Source organism: Moschus berezovskii, chromosome 11, assembly GCF_049115385.1.
Source record: "Moschus berezovskii isolate FMDL1 chromosome 11, NW_MosBer_1.0, whole genome shotgun sequence".
Lineage (NCBI taxonomy): Eukaryota > Metazoa > Chordata > Mammalia > Artiodactyla > Moschidae > Moschus > Moschus berezovskii.
In genome coordinates this window covers 4573283-4594887 of record NC_142470.1, presented here as the reverse complement: position 1 = coordinate 4594887, position 21605 = coordinate 4573283, and the positions used below count along the sequence as shown (strand labels likewise).

Sequence of the window (21605 nt, the reverse complement as noted above, 5' to 3'; positions counted from 1 at the left end):
CGCCCTGGCTTCCTGTCCCACCTCGGCCACTGCGGAGCCCTGTGACCTTGAGACACGGCTTGGTCCCCTTCCTTTGCGAAAGGACCCCGTCATCCAGGGTGAAGCACATGCAGGGCTTAGTGTGGCCGTGGCTTGCCTTTGGACATGCTCCCTACACCCGCTGCCCACAAGCCCTGGCCACACGAAGCGCTCGCCACGTGGTACCTGGTATAATCCTCAGGGCCACTCTTGAAGTCAGCATTCTCGGCCTCACTGGACTTCCCTTCACTGGACAGCGCTTCCCTGAGTCCCCATGGAGCGCCAAGGTCTGGGCTGCAGTGGGGGCAGAGGTGGGAAGGCCACTGAGGCTCACGGCAGTGGAGTGACTCCCATCAAGTGGCAAAGTGAGAGGCCAGGCCACTGTACCCGTCCTCCCAGCAAAGCCCTTCCTGCCCCACCGCTGCTCTGCAAAGGCCCAAACCAGCTTGGCAGCATCTGGCAAAGGTGGGATTTAGTCCCAACACGTTGGATGGGAAGACCAGTCTACACAAAGCTGCTTATTCCTCCTTCTAAGACTTGGTTACAGTTCCAGTGACGGCCTGTCCACGGGCTCCTTGGGCGCCCAAGTAGCCAGACACCGTCCAAGCAGGTCACCTCCATTGCTGCTGTCCTAACAGTCAGCTTTCCCACTTGATGGTATGTCTTGCTGGTGGCTTATCTCTGCTGTTTACAACCTTGCCTCTGACTCCAGCTGCACCTTTTGTACAAAAAGACTATCACAGAAGCAAAAGCATTAAGAGACAGCTGCAGAGCCTCTTGAGGGAAAAGCCTGGTGTGAACTGTGCCTCTGCAGCGCAGCTGGTCCAGGAGATGCCTGCTCAGTGTCTGCAGGAAGCTGGTCCCCACCCGGTTCTCGTCTGGTGCTGGCGTCCGGCTGGCTACCCTCCCCTCACCCTTCACCTCTCTCGCTGCCCCACCATGCAGGTGACTTGCCTTCGTGTGTCTGTGGAGACGGACAAGCCCCATTTCCCCAGGATTTCCTCGCTAAGATGCTTGCAGGGTCCAGAGGTGATGGGTGATGCTGGGGCCAGCAGCTGCTCCATTTCTCGTCTGGGAAATGGAGGTGACCTACCTCCCTGGGGTGCTGGAAGGATGTGGCCAGCTTGGATGTGGAGGGCCCAGCCCACTCCGGCCCATGGTGGGCATACAGTGACGGTCACAATCCTCACACTCTTTCAAGCCTGCAGTCCCCACTCTGGTCCGTGTCATGTGCGAACTTCCCGGCTTCCCCATGAAAGGTGGGGGAAGGTTGCTGAGAACGCCCTCGGCCTTGTGTACATGAAGCTACTGTTTAATAATAACTGCTACCATTTGGGGACTTTTTCTAGGCATTTCATGCAGATTATGTCACATGATATGGGATGAGTCTCAAAGGATTGAGCTGAGACTGAGCCCAAAGCTTTCAGACCCTAAAACCAACTGTCTGACCCCAGAACAGGGGTTCCTAACTGGGGAGAGGGGGCTCCATGAGTCCCCTGAGTAAAAAATGTGGTGTGTTACACTTTTCTATAACAAATCCCAAGGCCTTCAATCAGGGGTAAGATTTGTGTGTGGGGTGGGGGGGATACTCAAGATGTCTAAAGAATCAATGACTACTACGTTTGATAATTTCAAAGGATGGTTCCAGTGTTATCCTGAAAAGTTAAGGGTGTGCCCCAAACATCGCTGGCTCTTTCTCCCTGGTGTTAGGCCAGTTTATCTTGATGGTTTGTTTCATCATTAGTTAATCTGATCTCATAGAGCTGAGTGGAAATGTGCAGACTTAGGAGGCTGGCAAGGGCTGGCCCTCCAGCCGGCCCCTCCCTCACACACAGAGCCGTCAGCCACCAGATGCCGCAACGCTCAGGGTCGGGGGCTTGCGCTTGCATCCCAGGCTTGCTCCTCGGAATCCTCCCTGGTGCAGAACTGGAGGAAAAGGACAGCATGAGCTTAGGAAAGACCGTGGGCCATGAAGCCACCTTCAGCAGGAGACACCCCTGTTCCCTAAATGGTTAAAAGGAATTCTGAGACCTTGGGACGGGAGGGCGGCAGGAGAACGAAGGGAGACAGGAGAGAGGGAGTTGAGCTGGTGGTGGCTTGGGATTTATTCATTGTACTCGCTCTTGATTAAGCCCGCTCCGCAGCAGGCGTGGGGCTGGTAAATACACAGGCTGATTCATTAGTTTCTGACCATCTGCTTCCCGGGGCCGGGGGGCGGGGGGGCCAGCGGGCCTGGCAGGTTAGGGCAGCTTAGCGCCGGCAGCCCCCATCCCTTGGCAGAGCCGGCCACGTCCATCTTCCTGATGACAGACAGGCTGGAGCAGTCTTCAGTGGGGACCCCAGGAGAAGGGGACGGAGGGGAGGCAGGGGGATGGAGAAGGGGGAGAGGTGAGGTGTGGCTGGTTGACAGCAGCTGGGGGTGAACAGGAATACTCTCAACATTCACTGTGAGATCTGTTACTATTAATCGAAATATCTTCCATTAATAACTAGTTAATAGGGTGACAATAATAACTATCCCTTGGGCTTCCCTTATGGCTCAGCTGGTAAAGAATCCGCCCGCAATGCGGGAGACCTGGGTTCAATCCCTGGGTTGGGAAGATCCCCTGGAGAAAGGAAAGGCCACCACTGCAGTATTCTGGCCTGGAGAATTCCATGGACTGTATAGTCCCTGGGGTCGCAAAGAGTCAGACACGACTAGTGACTTTCACTTCACACTAGTGACTGTTTACTGAGGTCCAGGCCCTATACGGAGGCTTCACCACATTGGCCCAGATAAACACACTAACAACCCCGCGATGAGGGAACTAAGTTCAAAGATGAATCAGGCAAGGCGGGCTTCCTGGAGAAGGTACATCGGGGATGATTCTCTAAAAACCCAGAAGAGGGAAAGCGGCTACAGGTATAAAACTCCTGGACTGACCAGGTGGAGTGGACAGGGCACCACAGGAGACCAGGACGGAGCTATTTTGGTGGAGTCTGCCTCAGTAAGCCCCAGGGCCAGCCTGCCCACCAAGGATCCCTGGGGGGCCTGGGGTCTGGCCTTCCACTAACAGGCTTCAAAGCTGATGGCCTGAGGTCGCCGCACTGATGCAGGCTCAGCCCTCAGGAGACGAGGCGCCCACACCCCTGGGAGCCGAATGCCTCATTTTAGAGTGTGAGGCTTTAACTCAGATTCAAGCCGCTTTGTTTCTGAGCAAACCAGGGACCTGAAATATTCATCAAAAGAGGCTGCAATTGGTCGGGGGCGCGTGCGGTTCTTGGTGACAGTTTTTCCTTTTAATTAACAGACTTTACTTTTTAGAGCAGTCTGAGGTTTACTGAAATGGAGCAGGCAGTCCAGAGAGCTCCTAAGACCTGTTTCCCCACGCAATTCCCCCATTATTAACAGCGTGCATTAGCGTGGCGCCTTTGTTAACCAGACGTGCTGTGATTAACCCAAGTCCCCACCAACAGTGGGGTTCACTGCTGGTGTCGTACGTACATTCTGCGGGTTTGGACGGATGGATCATTTCTCCACCATGACAGGATCGTACTAGAGGGGTTCGCTGCCCTAAAAACCCCCTGGGCTTCCCCATTCATCTCTCCCACCCCGGGCAACCACTGTGTTAGATTCAGGCCTCTGGGAGAGTTCACATGGTGGACCAGACCTGGGGCTGTGGGTCTGAACTACCAAGGAGGGGAGCCCCAGCTGGAGCCGGCTGGGCCTGGGAGTGGGCTGCCAGCTTTCGGAAGTGCGGGGGGGGCGGGGGGGTGGGGAGGAGAGGAAGCAAGGGGGAGCTGTGCCCCGCCTTTCCCAGCCAGTGTCCCCCACAGGGCCTGCCAAGCATGTGCCAGAGACCTGGAAAGGACCTGCCACCAGATGCACCTCCTTGAGAGGGACCGGTCAACACTCAGCGTGCCCGGGCTGTGGGTGAAGCGGACAGGGAGGCTCTGGGGACAGGGAGCAAGCTCCCGTGACAGACAGACCCCTGTTCCTCCTTGCAGGGTCTTGGGGCCAGGGCTACCACCTTCCCAAGCCCACGTGGCTTCATCTGGGGCATGGAGCTAATGCTCCCACACCATGCGCCCTGGAGGTGAGATAATAAACAGGAGGGAAGTGAGACCCTGTGCCTGGCACCACGAGACTTTGACTTCTTCCACTGCCCCTCCTGTGGCTACTGATTGTGCTGCTCGAAGGGTCGGGAAGGCGTCTCTGTGTAGGAGGCAATTCAAGAGTCAAGAGTATGAGCAGGAATTTGGAGGCAGACAGAGGGTGGAAGGGCACATGGAGGACCGGGAACACCATCTGCAAAGGCTCAGAGGCACAGACACGGGAGGCTTGGAGGATAGGAGTGCTCAGGTCGGAGGCCAGGGATGGTAGTGCCGGGTACGGAGGGAGGAGGTCACGGCATTGCAGGAAAGACAGAGGGCTTTATCCTCCAGGCCATGGGGAGCCACAGACTGTCCTGGAGCGGTGACTAGCTCCCGCCTTTCTTGCTTGTCTGTGCTTAGAGTAGAAACAGATGTGTTTTCTGGGAAGGCCCTAGAGCTGTGTGTGTTTTAGGGATTTTGGAAAAGAGAGGCTTCCTGGTGCCCAGGCCCTGGAGCACAGGCTCTGAGACCTCTGTGCACCCAGTAGGGGTGCCAGGGCTGGACCAGGGCTCTCAGTCCCCACCCATCCAGAGGAGCCAGCGCCCACCCTGGTCTTCCCCCCTTCCCCCCCACCACTTGCAGGAGAACCCCTACCTGTGCAGCAACGAGTGTGATGCCTCCAACCCAGACCTGGCCCACCCGCCCCGGCTCATGTTCGACAGGGAGGATGAGGGCCTGGCCACCTACTGGCAGAGCGTCACATGGAGCCGCTACCCCAGCCCGCTGGAGGCCAACATCACCCTCTCGTGGAACAAGAGCGTGGAGCTGACGGACGACGTGGTCGTCACCTTCGAGTACGGCCGGCCCACCGTCATGGTCCTGGAGAAGTCGCTGGACAACGGGCGGACGTGGCAGCCCTACCAGTTCTACGCGGAGGACTGCATGGAGGCCTTCGGCATGCCCGCGCGGCGGGCGCGCGACCTGGCGGCGGCGGGCGCGCACCGGGTGCTGTGTACCGAGGAGTACTCGCGCTGGGCCGGCTCCAAGAGGGAGAAGCTCGTGCGCTTCGAGGTGCGCGACCGCTTCGCCATCTTCGCGGGCCCCGACCTGCGCAACATGGACAACCTGTACACGCGGCTGGAGAGCGCCAAGGGCCTCAAGGAGTTCTTCACCCTCACCGACCTGCGCATGAGGCTGCTGCGGCCGGCGCTGGGCGGCACCTACGTGCAGCGGGAGAACCTCTACAAGTACTTCTATGCCATCTCCAACATCGAGGTCACCGGCAGGTAAGGCCCCGGGGGCGGCCTGCATCCCAGGATATTACCTGATACCCTGGAATGTTACGTGATACCCAGGATGTTACCTGGTTTCTGGGATGTTATCTGGTTCCTGGGACATTACCTGGTTCCCAGGATGTTACCTGCTTCCCGAAACATTATCTTGTTCCTAAGGTATCACCTGGTTCCTGGGACATTATCTTATGCCCAGGATGTAACCTGGTTCCTGGGATATTACCTGATACCTGGAATGTTACGTGGTACCCAGGATGTTACCCTGTTTCTGGGATGTTATCTGGTTCCTGAGCCATTACCTGGTTCCCAGAATGTGACCTGCTTCCTGGAACATTATCTTGTTCCTAAGATATTATCTGGTTCCTGGGACATTACCTGGTTCCCAGGATGTTACCTGCTTCCTGGAACATTATCTTGTTCCTAAGATATCACCTGGTTCCTGGGACATTATCTTATGCCCAGGATGTTACCTGGTTTCTGGGGTGTTATCTGACACATAGGGTATTACCTAGTACCCAGGATATTACCTGTTTCCTGAGACATTACCTGGTACCCAGGATATTACTTGATTCCTGGGATGTTATCTTATGCTCAGGATGTTATCTTGTTTCTGGGATGTTACCTATTTCCTGGAATGTTTCCTGGTACTGGAGACATTACTTGGCACCTGGAATGTTTACCTGGTGTTACATCGCAGGGGCTGCTTGTATTTTTCCATAGAGGGAGATGAATGGTGGATACTAAATGCCCTCCATAAAGCCCAGGCTACCTCTGGCCACAGGAGTTGGAAGTCTGGAGAGAATGGGCAGAGCTGGACCCAGCTGGTGGGACTAGGGCTGAAGCCTGGTGCTCAGGAGGTACGGTGTAACCTCCCACCAACTCAGTGAGGGGCACTTGTGTCTGGGGGGCCACAAGATCACCTTCAGGCTCCGTGATTTGCTAGAAGAACTCACTGAACTTGGCAAAGCTGTTATACTCCCAGCCGCTGTTTGTTACAAGTAAAGGACATAGATGAAAATCGGCAGTGGAGAAAGGGGCACAGCGCAGGATCTGAGAGGCAGCATTGCCGGCTTCTGGCCAGCCTGTCCCAGGGCAGCCATGCAGACAGTGCTTGATTGTCCCAGCAACGATGCGTGACAACACATGGAGAGCAGCCCAGCCAGGGGAGCTTGCCCGAGCCTGGAGTTCCAGGTTTTTATTGGGAATTGATCGCATAGGCATGGCTGACTGGCCATATGATTGATCACAGCCCCTAATTCCCTGACCCACAGGTCGTGTTGATACAACATGGCCCAAGGCCCGCACCATAAATCACATCTTTATTGTGAACTATGTGGAGTGGTCCCCGGCTCCGAGTAAGCCAAGACATTCTTATTGGGCAGGCCATTCCAAGAGTCAAAGTTACCTCCCAGGAGCTAGGCAAGGGCCACACTTTTCTTTGGAACATGTAGGGTGTGGACAGCTGTCTAAACCTGCTGAGTTATTCCTTTGCTCACAGCTTTGGAGAAGGAGATGTTTTGAGGACCCTTTTGGGGGAAGGCAAAAGACCATCATAGGAGGTAAAAACAGCCTTTGATTCCCAGGAAGTGTTTAGATTGCAGTTGATAAAACAGTTCCACACTGAGATACTTTGTTCGATAGATCATGTGCTTGTCAGTGTGAATAAGGCCTTTATCCCACAGTGGAGACAGAACACCCTGCACTCAAGAGCCAGGTTTGGGGAGGCCCTATGGCTCATAACCAAGGGGTCAGTTATAAAGGGCGCGTAACACAAGGGCTCCCTGAGTGTGGTTCCTGGACCAGCAGCATCAGCATCACTTAGAAACTTGCTGGAGATGCAGATTCTCAGGCCCCGTGCCAGACCTGCTGTATCGTAACCTCCAGGGCACAGGCCTGGCAATCTGTGTTTGAACAAGACTTTCTGGAGAATTCTGATACATGCTTATGTTTGAGAACTGTTGGTGTGATGGTTGGGAGTAGGCACACTTTAGCCGATGACCTGGGTCTGCCATAGACTGGCTGTGAGTCTCTGCAGGAGGACTGCTCTGTGCCTCAGTTTCTCCATCTGTAGAATAGGGATGAAAACAAGCAGGCTTCTCTCCTTGGGCTGCAATGATTTAAATGTGTTCACGTTGATGAAACCTTCAGAACTACTTTGCACCTGCGTTTATTACATCGTAAGCCGACTCGTTGGAAAAGACCCTGATGCTGGGAAAGATTGAGGGCACGAGAAGGGATGAGATGGTCGGATGGCATCGCCAACTCAATGGACATGAGACTGAGCAAACTTCGGGAGATAGTGAAGGAAAGGGAAGTCTGGCGTACTGCAGCCCATGGGGTCGCAGAGTCAGATACAACTTAGCGACTGAACAACAATTTAAACTACATGTTTACCATGTTACGCATGCTGAAAAAGTACTTATTGAATAAAATAAATAGTGGTTGAAATAATGGCGTCAGAGAGCTGCGGCAGGCTTAGGAAGGGCTGAACTGAGACCCAGGGGTGTTGGAGCAGAATTAGGGCCGGGCACACCGTTGGCCAGTTTGGGTGTGGTTGCACCAGAGTCCAGCTGGGACAACATAACAGGGCATCTCTCCACAGCAGGCTCCACAGACTGCTCTTGTACACAATTACTGGTGAGTGCAGAAAATAGTTTGCTGCATGGTATGTATAGTATAATCCCAGTTTTGTGAAATATATGATATAGCCACACACATAATTTCTCTGTTGACTTTAACATTGGACAGAGGTTGACATTGATGTTGGAAAGAGCTCTGTTCCAGCCCAGGAGTACTGTGGATGTAGGGGAAAGGCTGGAAGCCTGTGTACTAACCTCTCACTGTGGTCGTGCCTGTGGAGCAGGGGTGGGCAGGAGTGGTGTGGGGCTTTGGCTTTCAGCTTGTGTTTGCATTTTATTTCACTTTGACTCTTGGTGTGGGTTCCAGGCGGGCCAAGGCAAAGGCAAAGGAAAGCGATCCTTTGAGGTGGGGTCAAGTTCAAGGCTGGCAGGTGGCAGTGAGGCAGGTGCAGGGGCCTGTGGCTCGGACACCCATGATTCCTAACCCGCCCTTGCTTGGGGCAGGCTGTTTTAAACCAGGAATGTTCTGGAAACCACCTGATATAGGGTGGTTATATATCAGCTGGGGGTCAAAGATCAAGTTCTTGCTCCTGCTTCTTGGATCTATGTCCAGGCTTTGGGCCGTTGGTCAGCACAGTGACTTCTGCTGGCCCTGGGGATATGATAGTCTGGTTTGCTTAAGACCCTCCCATCCGCCAGCTCAACAGCTTAGCAGTTTGGGGGTGAGAACCAGATCGTCACCCTTTCTGGGGGATGTGGCCTTTACTCTGTCCTCCTCGGACTGCTACAGGGGGCTTCTCACCTGCAGGAGTCTGCTTGAGGGCCCTTCTTCCACTTTATCGGGTGGCTCAGGCAGGGTCCTGAGGTCTGGGCCGGCAGCAGGATCTGGGGTGGACGCTGACAGCCAGGACTAGTCATACCCCTCCTACCTCGAGCGGGTGAAGGTCATTTTTCTCTTAGGAGGGACTCTGTGATGCTGAAGTGGGGCAAATCGTATGTGGAAAGGGACAAAAGGGGCAGAAAAGAATTTCAGCTTTTCAGCCTCATTCAAATCAAGAGGGCTGCACTGGTGCTGGGTGACCAAGGCCAGGGAGGGGGCAGGCGGGCAGCTGAGCTGGGTTTCAGCCCTGCCCCCTGCACCCCTCTCTGGGCCTCAGTTTCCCATGTGTAACATGAGGATCGGAGCTGCCTGGAGTCCATGATGCCCTGGCAAGGTGGCAGGGTGGTCCCTGCCCGGCAGCTCCCAGCTCCCGTTGGCACCCAGCCTCTGTGGACAGCGGGGATTAGCCGTAGTGGTGGCGAAAGCACGCAATCGATTCACAGATAAAGTAAGTACTCTTCAGGTGGCTGGTTGGCAGGAAAGCAGCAACTTGGCTTATCGATTAATTAGGTCTGGTTAGATGGTTCAGCAAAGGGCTGTGACTTCCTCTGCTGCTTCTTTTCAAATTCCAGGTGGGAAAGCCCAGCTGTGCCAGGGAGCCAGAAAGGCAGGATGGGGTGGCAGAGGTGGCCATGGCCTGCCCAGACGATGCCCCTGCATTCCGGAGTAGGCACCTGGGGACCCAGGACTCTTGGGTGCTGGGATTTCAGACCGAACCTGTTCTGGGATTTGCTCAGAATTTTATGACCCAGAGTCCATGGTGCCTCCACCTGTGGCCTGCTAATGATATAGCTGAGATGTATTATTTGCGATGGGCTCCTTTCCTGTTGAGCAGTGAGCTGAGGACTCACGTGTATCTTAGTTAATCTATAGTCATTTGATTCCCCCATGATTAGTAAATCCCTAAGACCCCACAAGCTGGAGCTCTGAGCAAGCCGGACCTGATCTCCATCCCCATAGACCCTGACCCACAGGGACAGCACTCCCCTCCGCCTCATGTTTCTAGATAAGGAGGCCGAGGTCAGTGGCATAGGTAGATCTCACAGCTGAACTGAACGCCAAACAGTCAGGATCCAACCTAAGAGTGCCCAAGCAAGCTCAAGTCTATCTCTGTGGAATCCAGAGGTCTTCTGATCCTGTGACTGCTTCCAGCCCTGTCACTCATGTCAGCTATTTCCAGCTTCAAGGGGGACCTGGATGGGAGGGGGAGGCACGAGCGGGCCTGCAGAGGCACCTGGCTCTGGGCTGGGGAGAGGGGGGCAGATGGAGAAGCCTGGGCCCCTGGCGATGAGGAACTGGTACAAATCAGATGGTGGGAGAAAGGGGGAGCACCAACCATGGCCCCCAGGGCAGGGCTGGGAGGAGGAAAACAGCACCTGGGGACTGCTATACCACCGGCCTCCCCTTCCTGCAGGACCAGGCCAAACAGCCTTGGTAGTCCTGCCCACTCTGGGCCTGAGATAAAGAGAATAGGGGAGGGAATCCTGCCTGCTCCCATTCCTGGAGACCTGGGAGAGGCAGGTGCGGTATTCCCCTTCTACACGTGGGAGCCTCAGGTGCGGACGGGAGCGTGGCTGGCGTTATTTAAGTGAGTGCATCTGGGGCAGCATCTGGGTTTGAGCGGGAATGAGGTAGTGCTTGGAGCAGAGACAAAGGCCTGCTCCTCTCTCAACACAGTGAAGGGCAGCCAGCCCTGCAAGCAACCAGCTTCAGACAGGCAGGCACACCCAGCCCCACTGCTGAGAGCTCTGGATCCTGTAAGTTTGGGGGTGAAACCCAGAGCCTTTATCGTTACAAAGCTACTTCCAGGAGTTGGAGATGTGGATGCCCCCAGGTCAAATCATCATTAGACCAACCAGGGTTTGAGTTCTTTCTGCATCACTGATTAGCTGGATCACCTAAACTTGTCTGAGCCTCAGTTTTCCCATCTGCAAAATCGAGATATAGTAAGGACCTCACCAGCTTGGGGTGAGGCTTGAATGAAATGATGTATTTGAAGAGCTTACCCTGGTGTCCCATTCCTCTGGCCGGAGAGGGGAGGAGAGACCAGTTATTGCCAGATACTCTGATGTTGCGAAAGAAGGCACGTAGCAGATATATATATAGAGAGAGAGGTAAAGCATCTGCCTGCAATGCAGGAGGCACAGGAGATGCAGGTTTGATCCCTGGGTTGGGAAGCTTCCCTGGAGGAGGAAATGGCAACCCACTCCAGTATTCTTGCCAGGAAAATCCCATGGACAAAGGAGCTTGGTGGGGTTGCAAAGAGTTGGACATGACTGAAGACACACACATAGATACAGATATGTGAACTCTCTTCCTTTTTGAAATACTGCCGCCTGCTTCACGGTTCTGTGAAAAGCCTGTGCAGGTGAAATGGAACACACCTGCGGCCCAGGGCAGCTCCCGAGCGTGTCAGTGTGTCTCCTCTGCTCTGAGATGTGCCTGTCCTCTCACTGTTCCGACAGCAGAGCCGCTGCACTCGTAGTTTTCCACAGGTGCCTGGCAGGGCAGGGACCCTGGGATCTGAAATCAGGCAAACTCTGGCTAAACAGCCTCACCGATCCTGCTGACTCTGGGTCTGGGGCAGAGGCAAAGGGAGGTGTTCACTGCCCTAGTCTCACCCCCAGGTCCTGCCCCAGGTCAGAGGCCTCCCCACCCAGAAAACTCCTGAAGGCTCCAGGGAAGCCGTCCAGCTGGGCCTTAGTCAGCCAGGGACAGAAAAATAAGAGTGAGTTCCCCATTCCTGGAGGTATTCAAGTCAAGTAGGGTGGTGTTGGTGGGGGATGGTGGAACGAGCTTCCTCGCATCAGATGATGGTCCTGTGCACCTGATCTATACACCACTGATTAAGGGAACAGGAGCTATAGCTACCATTTGAAAATTGAGTGGGTGTTGGAGTCCACCAGCTTCCCCAGATGCTGCCAGGGTCTGGCTTCTCATCTGAGGCCCTGGACTGGCCAGCACCTGCCTGGTTTTCTCCTCCCTTGCCCCCTCCCCCTTTCATGCCTTCGTGTCTTCTTCCATAGCGTCCTGTCCCTATTGATCACCCAGTAACTGGAGATGGACGGAACTTAGGACGAGAATAGAAACCGCAGGAGGAAAGGAGGCTTTGTGCACCTTGGTGGGGGGCAGAGAGGGGAGGGAGGGGACCAGAGAGAGCAGAAGGCGTCCACTGACTGTATGTTCTAGTCTCGTCCTCCGCTGACCCACAGGAAACACGGGTGAGAAGGGATGCGTGTAGTCCTATTCTGTCTGCCCTGACCCTTGTAGCTCTGTGATCCCCACCGAGGTTGGGGGCGGGGTTTCCTCTTTCCATAATAATAGCTGTCATTACTGAGCAGTTCTGATGGGCCACATGGTATTCTAAGTCCTTTATGTGTGTTTCCTCATTGATCCTGCCCCTTGAGGGGCATTGTCCCCAGCACACAGATGAGGAAACTGAGGCTTGGGAGGCCAAGGAGTAAAATTTTCATTCTTTCTTTTTGGCTGTGCTGAGTCTTTGTGGCCACATGTGGGCTTTCTCTAGTTGTGGCAAGTGGGGGCTACTCTCTAGTTTCTGTGTGCAGGCTTCTCATTGCAGTGGCTTCTCTTGTTGCGGAGCATGGGCTCAAGGACTTTAGCAGTTGTGGCTCTGGGGCACTAGTGTACAGGCTCAGTAGTTGTGGCGTATGGGCTAAGTTGCTCTGGGGCATGTGGAATCTTCCTGGACCGGGGAGCAAACCTGTGTGTGTCTCCTGCGTTGGCAGATTCTTCACCACTGAGCCAGCAGGGAAGCCCCTTGGAGGCTGAGAAATAGATGAAGGTACCCCGATCGGATGACTGTTGTCAGAAACACAGAAAACAGCGAGTGTTGAGGACGTGGAGAAACTGAAACCCTTGTGTGCGGTCATAGGAGTGTCAAATGGCACAGCCACTGTGCAAAACAGTTTTGTTGATTCCTTAAAAAATTAAACTGAATTTCCATATGATCCTGCAATTCTGCTCCTGGGTATACCGCAAAGAACTGAAAGCAGAGACTTGAACAGATACCTGAGCAACCATGTTCCTAGCAGCATTACTCACATGGGCAAAAGGTGGAAACAGCCCAGGTGTCCATCATTTGAGGATGGAGTAACAAAAATGTGCTCTATACATACCATGAGTTAGTACTAAGCCTTGAAAAGGGAGGATATTCTGACCCCGATACAACGTGGAGGAACCCTGTAGACTTCATGCCAAGTGAAATAAACCAGACACAGAAGGACAAATACTTTCTGAGTCCATATGTAAGGCACCAGGAAAAAGCAAATTCTTAGAGACAGAGAGTGGGATGAGGTTACTAGGTGGGGGAGAGGGGAATGGAGTTATTATTTAGAGGGTACAGAGTTTCTCTTTGACATGTTGATTCATGGGGTCGCAAAGAGTCGGACACGGCTGAGCGACTGAACTGAACTGAACTGAGGGGGTCCAGAGAAGTATTTTTTAAGGTAATTCCTTTGCTTTGTTTGTTAATTTTATTTTATTTTTGGCTATGCCACATGGCTTGCAAGATCTTAATTCCCCAACCAGGGATTGAACCTGGGCCACTACGGTGAAAGCTCGGAGTCTTAACCACTGGACCATCAGGGAAATTCCCTGGAAAAGGATATTGATGGTAGATGCACGATAACGTGAATGTGCTTAAAGTCACTGAGCTGTGCACTTTAAAACAGTAAGTCTTACGTTATGTGTAAGGGCTCCCGGGTGGCTCGGCGGTAAAGAATCCACCTGCCAATGCAGGAGATGCAAGAGACTTGGGTTTGACCCCGGGTCGGAAGCTCCCCTGGAGGAGGAAATGGCACCCGCTCCAGTACTCTTGCCTGGGAAATCCCATGGCCAGAGGAGCCTGGCGGGCTATGGGTCACGGGGCCACAAAGGGTTGGACACGACTTAGCAAGTAACACATGACATGCTATATGGATTTTAACACACACTTACAGGGAGGAGAAGTAGGTGGATGGCTTCCATGTCAGACTGTCCAGGTGTGACTGCTGGCTCAGGGGTGACCCAGGGCAAGTTTCTCAGCCTGTCTGTGGCTCCTTTTCCACCTCCATAAAGTGGAGATAATACCATGGGGTTTAAATGAGATAAACCTGGAAGAGGATCAGAGCCATGGCTGGGCCACGGTAAACAGGCAGTAAGTGCTTGGGTCACCACTGTGTCGATAAAACACCAGGATCACACGTTCCGGAGGTCGTTCTAGAGGCCCGTGGACTTTCAGGAGGGTGGGCTTTAAGGCTCCTGGTCTCCCAGAAGTACATGCTAAGTGCTGTGTGGGTGTGCAGTCGGCCCAGGGGAGGGCCCTAGATTTTATTCCATTACCAAGGGGGTCTGTGATCCCAGCACATTTGGAGAGTCAGTTCCGTGTTTTACTTTCTATTTTTTCAACCCAGCATGTGTGTTCCCAGCTCATTAGGGGCAGAGATTTGGTGAGATGCAGTTAACACCCTTTAACCAAATCTGCCAAGCCTCCTGAACCATGGCCTCCCACCAAAGACAAGACATGCGCATTACTGTCGTCTGCCAAGAAATAGGTACAGGTAGAGCTGTGCGGAGGACTGCGGGGGCGGGGTCCATTGCCAAGTCTGGGAGGCGGACCCAGGGGGCATTTGTGTGCCTTTGGGCTGCTCACCTACCAGGTGTGGCCCCACCTCTCATGGGAGGGGCAGGAAGGGGGTCCTGGGTTTGGCTGGGGTCTCCGAAGATGTAGGGAGCCCTGCAGGTGAGTTAGGAACAGAGTCACTGACAGTAAAGCCTTCCAACAGCCCTGGGTGGAACCAGCACCCCCCTTTCTCCTGCTGAGCGAGGAGGATTTCCTTCGGAGAGTTTCATCACCGTTGTAGCACTTCACTCAACAAATGTTTTTTAAAACTAAGCCAGAGCAGCATCGGTCCTTTGTCAAATTTCTTTACTTATTTTCGGTTGCTGCGGGTCTTTGTTGCCGCAAGCGAGCTTTCTCTAGTTGCAGAGAGTTGGGGCTAGTCCTTGATGCCCCGTGCAGGCTTCTCACTGGGCTGGCTTTTCTGGTTGAGGAGAACGGGCTCTAGGTGCCCAGGCTTCAGTAGTCATAGCCCGTGGGCTCAGCAGGTGTGGCATACGGGCTTGGTTGTCCTGAGACATGTGGGATCTTCCTGGACCAGGGATCAAACCCGTGTCCCCTCCATTGGCAGTAGGATTCCTATCCACTGAGCCACCAGGGAAGTCTCCAACAAATATTTCTAGTGGGCACTTGTGTTAAGTTTCCTAGGGCTGACATCCCCAAATACCACGCATCAGGCACACTTAAACAACAGAAATGTATTGTCATGGAGTTCCAGAAGCTTGGAGTCTGAAATCAAGGTGTTGGCAGGGCCGTGCTCTCCCTGAAACCTATTGGGGAGAGTCTGGCCCCTAACTGCGATAGGGAGCCAGCATCTTTGGCATCCCCTGCCTGTAGATGGATCACCCCATCCTCTCTGTCTTCGCATGGCCGCCTTCTCTCTGCTCTTCTGTCTCCATAGTCTTCTCCGTGTGTCTCCTCTTCTTAGAAGGACAGGAGTCAGTTTGGACTAAGGGCTCATCCTACTCCAGTGTCGCCTTTTCTTAGTTTATATCTTGATCACATCTGCAAAGACCCTATTTCCATATCAGGTCACAGTCACAAACACCAGAGGTTAGAACTTCAGTCTGTCTTTCTGGGGGACACAACTTAGTCCATAGCGATATGTATTATGTGTCCAACACAGCCAGGCACTTCGTATCCAACAGCCCCGCAGGGTTTACAGTCCTGTAGGAAATCAGAAATAAACAAATGAAACCACCATGGGCGACTCAGGTTGCTGGGAAGGTAGCAAACAGGGAAATCCAGGAAAGGTGGCTGGGAGGACCGACCTGGCGTCGGGGCTCAGGCGGTGGGGACGCCCCCTGCAGAGGCGAGGAGGGCAGTTTTGGTCAACGGTCCCCTAAGACATCCACCCATCAGAGGGAATTTCAGTCGCTTCCAGTTTGGGGCAACTATGAATAGAGCTGCCTTGAACACTCGTGTGAAGGATTGGGAGTGAGCATAAGCTTTCGTTTCTCTTGAGTGAATCCTCTGGTGTGGGATGGTAGGTTCATATGATAAGTGTGTGCTTAACTTTCTAAGAAACTGCGGATCAGTTTTCCCGAGTGGCTGTCCCCGAAGAGAAAGACAGAGTTCTGTTTGCTCCCGTTGCTGTGAGATGCCCTTGAGATCGGAGCCTCTGGACATCCAAATCTGAAGGGCAGGCAGCACTGGGCACCAGGAGTCCTGGGCTTCGCGATGACACCCAACACCATGGGAGCGTGTGAGGCTCTGAGACAGGAGGAAGATGAGGGCTGACCGGGGACGGAGCCTGGGAAGCTAGACAGCGAAGGCAGGACACGGAGAACGAGGAGCCACAGGGGGAGGAGATCTGGAAGGACAGTGCCCCAAAGCCCAGCAGGAGGAGGGGGTACAGGGGGCAGGGATGTCAGTGTCCAGTGTCACTGTGGGGTCCAGACAGAGGGCAGGAAGGTGGACTTAGCAATAGGGAGATCAGCGGTGGCCTTGAAGGGGCAGGTTTGGGGGAATCGGGGGTGAAGGCCAGGTTGACTGGATTCCAGGGTGGATGCAGAAAATTTTTAAAGAATGAGTGAGGAGTAGAAAAAAAAAAGGCAGTGCTGATAAGGCTTTCAAGAAATTTGATCCTGAGAGGGAGCAGGGAAACAGGGCACAAGCTGATGGGGAGTCAGGGGGAAGGAGAAGATTCTTCCTGAAGAGAAGGAGGGACCATAGCACTCTGGGGTGCTGACAGTGCGGAGAGGGGCAGCAGGGGAATGTGCTGGAGAAATCAGTCAGGTGGGGTGGAGGGCCTGGGAGGATGGAGGGGGCTCTGCCACAGTGAGGGATGAGAAGAGAACAGGGGCAGGCTGACAGACAATAGTTAAGCCAGCAACGCCCCACTTCTTACGTTTCTAAGGATCCCACATCCTCATGGCAACCAAGAGCAGTCATCCTCCCGGCTCCGAGGTCTCTCTGAAATGAGTCAGTGGCGGCCCATCCGGGTGTCAAAGAGAAGCCTGCATTTGAATTCAGACTCTTTCATTTGCTAGTTTATGGCCCAGGTCAAGTCTCTTCCATTTCCCTGGGCCTCAGTTTCCCCACCTGTGAAATGGGATCCTGCTGTTTTGAGAACCGTCTGAGAATTGCAGGTCTTCAGCTCGAGACCCAACGACGCGCAGTAGATGCTCAGGAGACGGGCGCCCCTGTTATTCATAAGGAGTCAGCACGCTGCCAGGGGAACCAAACCCCCTTTCCACGGATACATTGCTCACGTGGAGGACCCGCTGCAGCCAAGATGAATCCCTGGACCTCTGCTCCTGTCCCGCTCTCTGCCCCGCCCGCTTCATGAGTCACTGGGTGTGCAGAGAAGAGAAACTTATTTTCATGTTAGAGGTAGTGGCCTTGGAGGAGCGTTAGTGCCAACAGCATCTCAGGGAGTGTGGAGGACCAGGCAGGTTCCTGTGCCTCGCCCCCAGCCTGGTGATCCGCAGGATCTGTGTAGCTATAACCGGGGCTAGTGAGGTGTGGGCTGGGCAGACAGGGCCGGGCAGGGGAAATCTGTCTGGGGAAGAGGCAGGTCAATTCCAGACTAATTGCGAGGTTCTGTTCCGCTGCCTCCCAGGCTTGGCCGCCTCCCTACCCCTTAGCAGAGGGAGCCTGGGTGGGGGGCATTTTGAAGGCTCGCTGGCACGCCGCCCACATCAGGCACACTTCAGACTCACCGGTGCTCCCTTGTATGTGCCCCTCCAGGCCACACACACGTGCAGCCCCACCTACACGCGGGAATCTGCTTCCACAAGCACCAGTCAGAAACGCATCACACGTCCCACCGCCGCCGTGCACCCCGGCTCACAGGAGCCGACCCAGAGGACGGAGCTGGGGCTTTCTCAGCAGCCCAGGGTCATCCTGGAGCCTCGGCCGGCCTGCTTTGGCCTTGGGGAGTCTGCGGGGGGCCTCTCCCCCATTTGCAGTTGCCTCCTTCCACTCTGGGGAAATGCCTACCTCTGGATTCCCTTTTTTTTTTTTCATTGAAGTATAGTTGGTTTACAGTGTTGTGCTGATTTCTGGTGTACAGCAAAGTGGTTCAGTTAGACGTACATATACATGTTTTAAGTGTATTCTTTCTCATTACGGTTTCTCATAGGCTATTTAGAGTTTCTCATAGGATAGTGAATGTGGTCCCCTGTGCTATACGGTAGGAGCTTGTTGTTTATCCGGTCTATATATAAAAGCTTCCATCTGCTCACCCCAAACTCCTACTCCATCTTCCCCTGAGCCCCTCCCCTTGGGCACCAAGCCTGTCCGCTGTGCCTATGAGTCTGGTTCTGTTTCATAGAGAGGTTCATCTGTGTCGTAGTTTAGATTCCACAGATAAGTGGTTTCGTCTGGTATTTGTCTTTCTCTTTCTGACTTACCTTACTTAGTGTGATCATCCCTAGGTCCATTCATGCTGCGGACGGCGTAATTTCGCTCCTCTTCTCTCCGAGCGGAGCTGCGTTGCGAACACGCACCACATCTCCTTTGTCCTTTCCTCTGTTGACAGACGTTTAGGTTGTCTCCGCGTCTTGGCTACTGTAAACACTGCATGTATCTTTTTGAATTACAGTTTCGTCTGGGTATATGCCCAGGAGTGGGATTGCTGGATCAGAGGGTAGCTCTGCTTTTAGTCTCCTCAGGACCCTTCGTTCTGTTTTCCATGGTGCCTACACCAACTTACATTCCCCCCAGCGGTGTAGGAGGGCTCCCTTTTCCCCACACCCTCTCCAGCATTTGTTATTAAGGGGCTTCTTGACGGCGGCCGTTCTGACCAGTGTGACCACCTCTGGATTCCTACCCAGCCCTCCCCCTGCCCGTCAGCCTGAGCATTCCCTACGTGGACCCATCACCACCCCTGCCTCCCAGAGAGGAACACACACTCCATCAGGATCTTGCTTGGGGAGGTGGCTGGCCCACCCGCTTCCACGCAGAGGTTTTCTCCAAACCCAAACCGAGTCACATCACTTCCCTGAACAGTACCCTTCAGCAGTTTCCCGTAGACCTTAGAAACTCTGTTCCCATGGGTCACAGACCCTTCCTCCCACCTCCTTGGGCATGCTGGGCTCTGCGTTCTGGCAGATCAGCCCCTGCCCGGAGCAGCATCCCTCTGACTTGCCTCTGAGCTGTTACTTCTTTCTGGGACACAACCTGCCCACCAAGCCCCGCTGTCTGGCAGACTCCTCATTCCTCAGGGTTTGGCTTGGAGAGCACCTCTCTGGGGCCCCCAGAGGCTGGGATCCAGGTGGCCCTCCTCTCTACCCCCTTCCTGGGCTTTCTAGAAGACCAGCAGCCCCACTGTGCTATCCCAGCTGCAGCCATGCTTAATTCCAGCTGTGTCTCCTTCCCCACCCCGAGCTCTGAGCTCTGAGAAAACAGGGTCTGGGTCTGTGTTCTCTACCTGTAAGACTGTTAAGGCCAGAACCAAGAACCCGGGAGGCAGGCTGTGTATTTGGGGAATTCATTCATGAACGAGTGAACTTATTTACACAAACAAATGGGCCTTACCGTCAGTAATTCTTTCAGAGAGGGGAGCATCTGGAATCTGGGAGCCAGGAGGTGGAGCAACAGAACCAGTGGGCTTGTTGACACCCACCCCATTCCTTCCCTCCGGCCCTCCTGCTTCCACCAGCACACCCAGCACGCCTCATGTTTCTCCAGCCCCCTCCCCACCAGGTCTGGCCCTTCCCTCCAGGGTGCTGGGCTTTCCCACAGGCGAAGAAATGATGTTGCTTTAGTCCACCAGCCCGGTCACACACACACATCATGTCTCCCCAAAGCCACACGCCCGAGTCCCCCCAGCACCCTTCTATCAGCTTCCTGCTGGCCGAGGAGCTGCCTCTGGCCTTATAATGGGTAACAGGATTTATCAGTAGACTGGAGGAGGTGATGTCCGTTAAAGCACTAAATACAAAAGGACTTCGCACAGAAGCCCAAATCAGATTTGGCCAATGAATTCGATTGCCGGCCTGACTGCGTTCCAGGAGGCCCAGCAGCCGGCATTTATCCACATCACCCTGAGAGCGCTGGGTCACAGCGGGCAGCCGAGGTCTCGCACACCCATACCCTGCGGCTCGGCGCTCCGTCTCCCCTTTTCTCGGGGTCTCAGGTGTTGACTCGCGCTTTTTTGACCCAGATGGCTCAAGTTCTCCAGCATCTAGGAGCCCACTTCCCGATAATACCCTAGTCCTGCCCCCACTCCACAAATTCTCTATGAATCCAGTATCCCTTACCAGGGATCTCCAACTATCCTCATCACTCGTCACCTCTTGTATTTTATATTTTGGCCGTCACTCTGTTTGGCTTGTGGGATCTTAGTTCCCCGACCAGGAATTGAACCCAGGCCCTCAAGAGTGAGAGCACGGAATCGTAACCACTGGACTGCCAGGGAGTTCCCTATTTTATTTTTATTTCTTGGCCACACTGTGCAGTATGTGGAGTCTTAGTTCCCCCACTAGGGATCCAGCTCTCGCCCCCTGCATTGGAAGCGTGGAGGCTTAACCACTGGACCAGCAGGGAAGCTCCCCTCATCGCCTCTTGGTCCATCCTCTCCAGGCATTTCTCCTGCCCATCGCTTGCTTCCTTGACGCATGCCAGTCTCTCCCTGCTGATGTGTACCAGCCAAGAACACGGTCTCTCCCTTAACCCCCTAAAGGTCTGACACCCAGGCCACAGCGATCCATCACATTGGACTCGGTCTCTGGGGCGAGTCAATGAGAATGGTCACGTACAAAGGGGACACTTCAAAGAATGGCCGTTAGCCAGCAGTGACCCTGCGATCCAGCCGTTGGCCTTGGCCACCTGCTGCCTGGGAGGGACAGCCCCTGGACCACATCTCTCATGAGCCCCTAGCCCCCTCCCATGGCCCCCCATATGCATGAGCCCTTCCACGAGGGGCATGCCCTCCTCGGGGTCAGCCTTCTCCCTCACGTGTCCACCCGCACCTGCTAACGTCTCCAGGCCTGCGGCGGCTTGGGGCTTGCTTCCCTGTACACCCAGCAGCCCACTGAAATCTTTCTCCCCAAACAAAAGAACAGTCTTTCCCCAGAGATAAATGCTCTCTCTGGCAAGAGAAACGGGAAGACACTGCTGGTGGCTTTAAAATAGAAGTTTGTTTCTAGCAACTCTAGCCTTCAAGGTGTCAGAAATACGCCCATCCTTCCCCAGAAGGCTCCATATGTAATGACGTTGGGACAAATGGTAAAATAAGTGGAGGAGGAGCCAGGCAGAGGGGAGCAATTACCAAGAACCCCCCGGGTCCTGGGCTCTCCTGTGCGCCCCCGACCTGGGCACACCTGTGAGTGCCCTGAAATCCGCCCCCCTCGTACCCTCCCACTTCCAAGCACCCAGGTCTCTTGTTCACCCAAACTCACCGCTTCCCCCTCTTTCCCCCAGAAACCAATGACGTCACTCTTTCCGGTCTTTCCGGCAGCCAGGAGTTGACCTACATTCCTCCGCCCTCCTGTCTGGGAGGCTCTCCAAACCCCCAGCTTCTCTCACCCTGAGAAGGGGAGGGCCCAGCTCACGATTTTTGTGGAGCCCCGGTGCCAGGCCCGTGTCCAGATGGCGCTCCCGCCAGCAGCTCCTGGGCACTGCCTGCCCCTCCCTGCGGGGCAGGCCGCGCTGGCGCCTGGCACGGGCTGGCGCCCCTGCCGTCCTGACGAGAGCTT

General features: G+C 54.4%; 1 protein-coding gene across 5 annotated transcripts in view; it reads left to right on the top strand.

The window, feature by feature from the left end:
• NTNG2 (netrin G2) overlaps positions 1-21605 on the top strand; it is a 74127-nt gene that overhangs the window by 24108 nt on the left and 28414 nt on the right. For all 5 annotated transcript variants that reach the window (XM_088841060.1, XM_055400705.2, XM_088841059.1 and 2 more), the window contains one exon: positions 4735-5378. In XM_088841060.1, the coding sequence (XP_088697186.1) occupies positions 4735-5378 (644 nt within the window). The remainder of the gene's footprint in view (positions 1-4734; positions 5379-21605) is intronic.